We start from the raw sequence: 6,975 nt of genomic DNA, 5'->3' as shown, positions 1-6,975 counted from the left end.
TTTGTTGTTTTGCTCTATGAATGGGAAGATTTATTTAATTAAAGATTTATTCGTGCAGCAGCACGAACACAGAAAAAAATACAAACCTATAAACACATGACATGCCATTTTAAAGAAAGGAAGTGGGTTCATCTTCAAAGTACGTTTTGAAAAATGGCATAATTATAGTGAATTTGTGTTAACCATAGGCTTTGACGATTTGCAATACGGCAGACGGGCTTTTATTTTGGAATTCTGCGGCTCATAGCGGAAGTAACATGCGTTTTTATTGTGCTTCCTTTTTCATTGCCCCGTGGCGTTCTCTTCCCACATTTATTATGCTCAGTGTTCTATTGAACAGCTGCATAAAGAAGCGGTTACCGAAAGCCTCGTACAGTCACAAATACCGAGGTAAGTGTCGCACATTTCCGTGTTTATTTTTTAAGGACAACTTCAACCTCGACGTTTTCTGCCACAAATAATATTGTAGATTTCCCTTGTGCGAACAGCAACATTTTTCCATTATGTCTTTTCATCAAGCTGATGGATCAGTCAGCCAGATGTTTCCCTGTGCGCATTTCTTTGCTGATTTACTAACAAACTTAATTATCGTTATTCAGAGTCTTAGGTGCTAGTTTAAGAAGAACTGCATTAACGTTTCACAGTAAAATCTTTGATGAAAAGGAACAGTTAGAGACGGTGTATGTGGTTATGTACAGTCAGTCGGCGAAATAAACACCGACGAGTGATCTGATCAGGACTCCGGTTCCGCGTATTGCATGGCTACTCGACAAATTAATAAGTACATGCAGATTAATAAACATTAATCATAAACCTGTTGTTATTTATCTTTAACGTCTTATTTTCGAATTGTTTTAAAGTTTCGATCAGAGAACTATAGCCTTTTGCTACGTAGTCTGCAATCTTTTACATTTTGTGTGCGTGTATGTATGTGTGTGTGTGTATATATATATATATATATATATATATATATATATATATATATATATATATATATATATATTGTGCAAAGGTTTTAGGCAGGTGTGAAAAAATGCTGTAAACAAAGAATGCTTTCAGAAATATAAATAATTATCGTTTATTTTTGTCAATTTACAAAATGCAAAGTGAGCCAACAAAAAAAAACCTAAATCAAATAAATATTTGGTGTTACTACCTTTTGCATTCAAACCCGCATCAATTCTTATAGGTACACTTGCACAGTATTGTATGTATGCCACACGTGGATAGCACAGTATATTATACATTATTAATGTGGAGATATCACAGTTTTTACTGACTATTATGAAGATAAAAAGAAAGACTGTTAAATCATTTTATATATTTTATCTTATTGTCTGGTATACAGTTAGACACTGTATACAGTTAGTCTAAATATACTGATAAAAAATTATTAATATTTTAATCTTCATTTCAGGTCAGTTATTTCTCTTAAAAGAGGAATATTGTGCAAGCAGGATGTCGGTGTGTCAACTGTGTATTCATGCATCTCTGAGGAACCTGAGCACGTTCGGTGCGCTGTAGTGTTGAGAGGAGCATGATTACGAGAGAAATGTGACACTACCGCACTCCCTCCGCTTCGCTTGGGAATGGATTAACGTAAAAGACTTCATCCTTCCTAAAGGTTACATCTCGTCAAGGGTGGGAATGCAAAACGGAGGCTGGTAAAGAGCACCCTGCCTCTCAGATATGCCCAGACGGGGGCTTCCTCTGCAGGGGCGGGCGCGCTGGCTTCTCCTGGGGATTTTTTTGCTCTTGGTCCTGCTGCTGTTTGCTTACCTTCTGGAGTGTACGCCGCCTGCGGATGTAAGCCAGGTGCTGCCTGGCCTCGGAGGAGATCCGTATGGAAAGGAGTATTACCAAGCCCTCCTGCAGGAACAGGAAGAGCGCCATCTCAGCCGAGCGGCCAGCCTCAAGAGACAGATCGCACAGCTCAAACAAGAACTCCAAGAGATGAGCGAGAAACTGAGGGTGCTTCAAGAAAAGAAGGAGGGTCCCGGGCCCCAGAGCCTGATCGATGGCAGAGATCAAGAGCCTGGTGACCTCCTGGAGTACTTGCACTCACAAATCGACAAGGCTGAGGTGAATACTGGAGCGAGGCTGCCAAGCGAGTACGCACTGGTGCCCTTCGAGAGCTTCACCACCACAAAAGTGTACCAGCTGGAGATGGGCCTGACGCGTCATCCCGAGGAGAAGCCTGTGAGGAAGGACCGGAGGGATGAGCTGGTGGAGGTGATAGAAGCAGGTCTGGATATTATTAATAACCCGGAGGAAGACGACGGACAGGAGGACAGCATCCCCATGCAGAGGCAGATGTTCACCGAAAGCAATTTTTTCGAAGGTAAAAGCTGTTCAGCACGCACCGTTATGTACTTAGTGCTCCGTGTGGTTAGGGATTTGTGTGTACTTAACAGCTCTTGTTTGTATTTGAGAATAATAAAGGTGGTGTGAACTTTGCACAGCGCAAAATATTCAGTAATTCGAGCTGCTCTTGTGTACTTGCTATTCTTGGCAGGACTCTACAGGACCGAGAGGGACAAAGGCACACTGTATGAGCTCTACTTCGCTAAAGAGAATTCCCACGAGTACCGCCACGTCACCCTCTTTCGTCCGTTCGGGCCCCTCATGAAAGTGAGGAGCATGTCTGTAGACACCGCCAGCGTCGTCATTAACATCATAGTGCCGCTGTCAGGCCGCACTGAAGCCTTTGTTCAGTTCTTGCACAACTTCAGGTGAGGGGATCAAATGATGATTTCCAAACAGGAATCTAGCATCATCAACAAAAAAAGGGGGGTTTTCCATTAGCTTTTGTAGTACTTTTGTAAACAAGCTGTATGATAGATGGATTTTTATGATTTTTACACATTAAAATTTACAAATAAACAAAACTTTATTGGATTTTATGAATTTCCAGAAGCTAAATGTAGGGTATAAATGAGCTGCACCAGATTCACATGACTCTACCAGCCACTCAAGATTCTACCATAAGACTCTTTCAGTCTCTTTATAAAAAAAAAAGCGTGTTCCCTGAAAGTTTGCAGGAATGTGATAATGAAGCTGTAAAAGCAACTAGTGAGTGAATGGGTTTGCCTGTAACCACTGTAGTCACATCTAGCCACTTAATAGCAACTTAATAGTCTCTTCAGCTTACGTTAACCACGTATTTGAGACATTTAACCCAAAAATATTTGAGAAAAACCCATTGACTTCAGTAAACTGAAACTGGAAGTTCTTAGCTTGTTCTTATCAAGCATTTTATTCTGTATACAACTCCTGACTGTGCAGATTCCTATTGACATTTAAAAAAACGCACAGAGTAAGTAAGAGAGATTGTGTGATCGTATCTGGGAATGCGTGTCAGTGTGTTTGTGGGTGCTGCAAATAATATGGCTGAACTTCTAAAGATGTATGGGTAGCCGCAACACGGAGCCAGATGTTATTCGGTTTTACAAAGGCATGTTTCCCGGTGCGGTTTTCCCTTTGGAAGTTTTAGAAATGTTGTGGTCAGACTGTGTTTTCTGTGTGCAGGGAGGTCTGTATACAGCAGGACAAGCGGGTGCATCTCACAGTGGTGTATTTTGGGCAAGCGGGCTTGCAGGAGGTGAAGGCGTCTCTGAGGAAAATGGCCAGGTTTGAGCACTGCAAATATTTTGATGTCTTGTGAGCATAGAGCGACTGAAACGTTCTCTTTTTGCCAATATCCTGAATGGGGTAACTGAAAGGAAAGGAAAGGAATTTGCTGTTTACCCATCTTGCAGTTGAAATGTTCTTTTTAAAAAATGGAAATATGGTTCAAAATTATTGAATAAACCAGTGTAAGTACATTACCAAGCATTAATAAAAATGTTTTCATTAAGTGTCCAGTGATGAAGACATTTATCAAATTTCTGCTTGAAACAAATGCTGTGTGTGTGTATATATATATATATATATATATATATATATATATATATATATATATATATATATATATATATATATATATATATATATATATATATATATATATATATATAATATAAATTACCAGGATTTTTACCAAAATGTTAAACTGCACAGCCATATTTCTTTTTTTATTTTTAGTTTTTTTTTTAATGATTTCTGAATTGGCACTGAAGAAATCACTGCTAAAACTAAAAATAGCTTTTCCATCACAGGAATAAATTACATTTTTAAAATGTATTCAAATAGAAAACAATTACTTCAAGATGTAATCATATTTCACAATATGTATCTTCAGATTAATGCAGCCTTGTTGAGCATAAGATAATCTTTAAAAAGGATAGACGGCAGTTTGGCAAAGATTGAAAACAATTTGTTGGCAAAAATCGCATTTTGTTCCATACATTGTTGCAATTCATGATCTTTTCCAGTGAGGAGAACTTCAGTAACTACACCCTGATCCCCGTGGATGAGGAGTTTTCCCGTGGCCGTGGACTGGACATCGGGGCTCACTCGTGGGAGAAAGGGGGTGATGTGTTGATGTTCTTCTGCGATGTTGACATCTACTTCACACTGGAATTTCTTAGCACCTGTCGCCTCAATTCAGCTCCAGGTCTGTCATCTCAACAAGCATTTACATCTCAAAATTCATAGACCCATTTCTCAATAAAACATCTGAATTTATATGTAGAGCAAAAAAATGAACAACGTTGATGTGTTCTGCATGTTTGTGAAAAAAGTAAAAAATAAACTGTTTATATTAAACATTTAGTTTTTACTTTTTTTACCTCCCTTGAAGGAAAGCGAGTATTCTATCCAGTGGTGTTCAGTTTGTACAATCCAGCTATAGTTTTTGGAAACCTCGAGTTTCCGCCCCCCATTGAGAATCAGCTGGTATGTAGCATCAAGGTTTTTCTACATGTTTGTAGATTGTGTGGCTTTGATAAATTGTATAATGCAACTGTATGCCGTTTACAGATTCATAAAAAAGATGCCGGATTCTGGAGGGATTTTGGATTTGGCATGACTTGTCAGTATCGCTCTGACTTCCTCAGCATCGGTAAGTCAGAGTGCATTTGAATGTGATCTTTTGCTTGTTACATATAAATACTGAAGGTTCCTCCTTTTGTAGGGGGATTTGATCTGGAAGTGAAAGGCTGGGGTGTAGAAGATGTGCACTTGTACAGGAAGTACCTGCGGAGTGATCAGATTGTGATCCGCACCCCTGTATCAGGCCTCTTCCACCTGTGGCATGAGAAGCTGTGCGCAGATGAACTGACCCCAGAACAGTACCGCATGTGCATCCAGTCCAAGGCCATGAACGAGGCGTCGCACTCTCACCTGGGCATGCTGGTGTTCAGAGAGGAGATCGAGACTCACCTTCGAAAGCAGGCCTACAAAACCCAGAGCCGACCGGCAGAATAAATCAACACTCAGCACAACATTGACAGCAGCAGACATTGTTGGTATTAATGGATTACTGAAGACCTTATGACAGCAAAAAAGACTTAAGTGTGGTGGGAGGATGGTACTGTTAGGTACTATGTAAACTGTTTACATCGATGAGACTTTAATCTACGTTCTTGAGTAGTTTGCTTTAATGCCAATTAATTTTAGATGTTCTGCACTAAAGGACTTGAATTTATTAACTGCATATGTTCACAATGACCAGTCACACTGGGGAAATTAGTTACTGAAAAGAAGCTAAAATGCAGAGAAATTGGTAAGGGCCTGTAAAAAAAAAAAAAGTGTTCGATTTAAGTTGTTTTAATGAATTGAATGGAACAGATTGCATAAAAAGGATTTTTACAAAAGATTTACACAGAAATGATAAATAATGGCCATTAAGACATGCCGTGTGTAAAGCATGTCTTTTTTTTATTTTGCAAACAATTGACAGAGCCATATGTTACATTTTGATATTGTTTCTATTGAAAATGTATGCGCTGTGACAAAAATGGAGACCGTTGCTGAAAGGGACAATCATCCACAGATGGATGCGGTTAAACTTGCCATGCTGGAGTTGCACTGTAGGCAATGTCTCTGTTGGAATAGTATTCAGACTTTGGGAAAAGTCTTCCACGTGTTTGGACCCGATGTGCAATTTGATGCATGTCAAACTTTTACTTTGCACCATGTGTGAGGCTACGTCAGTGCCATAGCCCTAACAGTCAAGGGTTTATGTTGCAGGCTGGTATTTCAAGACATTGGCCTTGGCAACCACTTTGAAATGAGTCTGTGGTGTATAATGAGTTACTGAGGAAAAAAGAAATCTGATACACCACATCCTTAAAAGATGTTTCTGCGATTGAACGTACCACTTCTGATGAGGACTTTATGTATTATTTTAACTTTAAGCAGCAGGTAGATGAAAAATAACAATTGCTATCTGTTGTAGAGCCTAAAATCGGTCAGAATGTTCAGTTCCATTGCTTTTTTTTTTAAATAAAAGAAATACAACTAACCAATGTTACTGATTTTTTTGTTCTTAAAATAAACCATGATGTGGTGGAGCACTGTTCTCTTGAAATGTATAAATGCTATGAGTTTGGGAGATAAATCTTTGTGCCAGCTAAAATCACTTCTTAAATATCCCAATATAAGAAGCAACATGGTCTGACAAGCATTCAAAATAGTTCACAATAGTTCAGTTTATTATGATTTGTTGGTTGTAGTTTTTACACGGCATAGTTATTTCTTCACTAACTATAGATAAAAGTTGTTAATACCATTTGATTCCATTTGCAACTGCATTCAAACATTCGCAACTATAATTTAAGCTATAAAAATGGCATTTTAAACCGTTGTGGTGGTATTGAAATCCACTATTTGACTTTAATTTCTTAATTTAAGACACATGAAATAATACAAGTGTATTCCTTTTAATATAGACTACAAGAATAAAAAATAAAGACAGTCCCAGGTGAAGAATTGAAAACTTTAAAATATTCTTTTATCTTTAAAGTAATGTAATTTGTGATAGCTGAGGAGTTTCAATGAGCCGTTACATCAATGCACCGAATGATCTGGGTG

The 6,975-nt window shown here is 38.5% G+C and overlaps 2 protein-coding genes across 2 annotated transcripts in view; one reads left to right on the top strand and one right to left on the bottom strand.

The window, feature by feature from the left end:
• The first annotated feature begins 261 nt into the window (after positions 1-261).
• csgalnact2 (chondroitin sulfate N-acetylgalactosaminyltransferase 2) lies at positions 262-6,406 on the top strand. Its single transcript, XM_043255606.1, has 8 exons — positions 262-390; positions 1,418-2,341; positions 2,516-2,732; positions 3,529-3,630; positions 4,374-4,555; positions 4,742-4,836; positions 4,921-5,002; positions 5,075-6,406. The coding sequence occupies exons 2-8, from the start codon at positions 1,690-1,692 to the stop codon at positions 5,365-5,367; spliced, it is 1,623 nt and encodes a 540-aa protein (XP_043111541.1). The 5' UTR covers positions 262-390; positions 1,418-1,689; the 3' UTR covers positions 5,368-6,406.
• Positions 6,407-6,568: 162 nt separating this feature from the next.
• The window catches only part of LOC122356643 (SEC23 interacting protein), a 9,196-nt gene continuing 8,789 nt past the window's right edge, over positions 6,569-6,975 (bottom strand). The window contains exon 18 of the mRNA XM_043255605.1: positions 6,569-6,975. This exon is cut by the window's right edge and continues 58 nt beyond it. Coding sequence (XP_043111540.1) covers positions 6,952-6,975 — 24 coding nt within the window. The 3' untranslated portion in view covers positions 6,569-6,951.

This window comes from Puntigrus tetrazona, chromosome 13 (assembly GCF_018831695.1).
Source record: "Puntigrus tetrazona isolate hp1 chromosome 13, ASM1883169v1, whole genome shotgun sequence".
Classification (NCBI taxonomy): domain Eukaryota; kingdom Metazoa; phylum Chordata; class Actinopteri; order Cypriniformes; family Cyprinidae; genus Puntigrus; species Puntigrus tetrazona.
The sequence above is the reverse complement of the archived record's forward strand: the minus strand, read 5'-3'. Positions and strand labels throughout refer to the sequence as shown.

What these genes read in the sequence shown, in the direction of transcription:
- csgalnact2 (XM_043255606.1), top strand. Translation starts at nt 1,690, where the DNA reads ATGCCCAGACGGGGGCTTCCTCTGCAGGGGCGGGCGCGCTGGCTTCTC. An exon ending in CGAAAGCAATTTTTTCGAAG is followed by an intron (nt 2,342 to 2,515) that starts GTAAAAGCTGTT and finishes TATTCTTGGCAG; the next exon opens with GACTCTACAGGACCGAGAGG. An exon ending in CAGTTCTTGCACAACTTCAG is followed by an intron (nt 2,733 to 3,528) that starts GTGAGGGGATCA and finishes TTCTGTGTGCAG; the next exon opens with GGAGGTCTGTATACAGCAGG.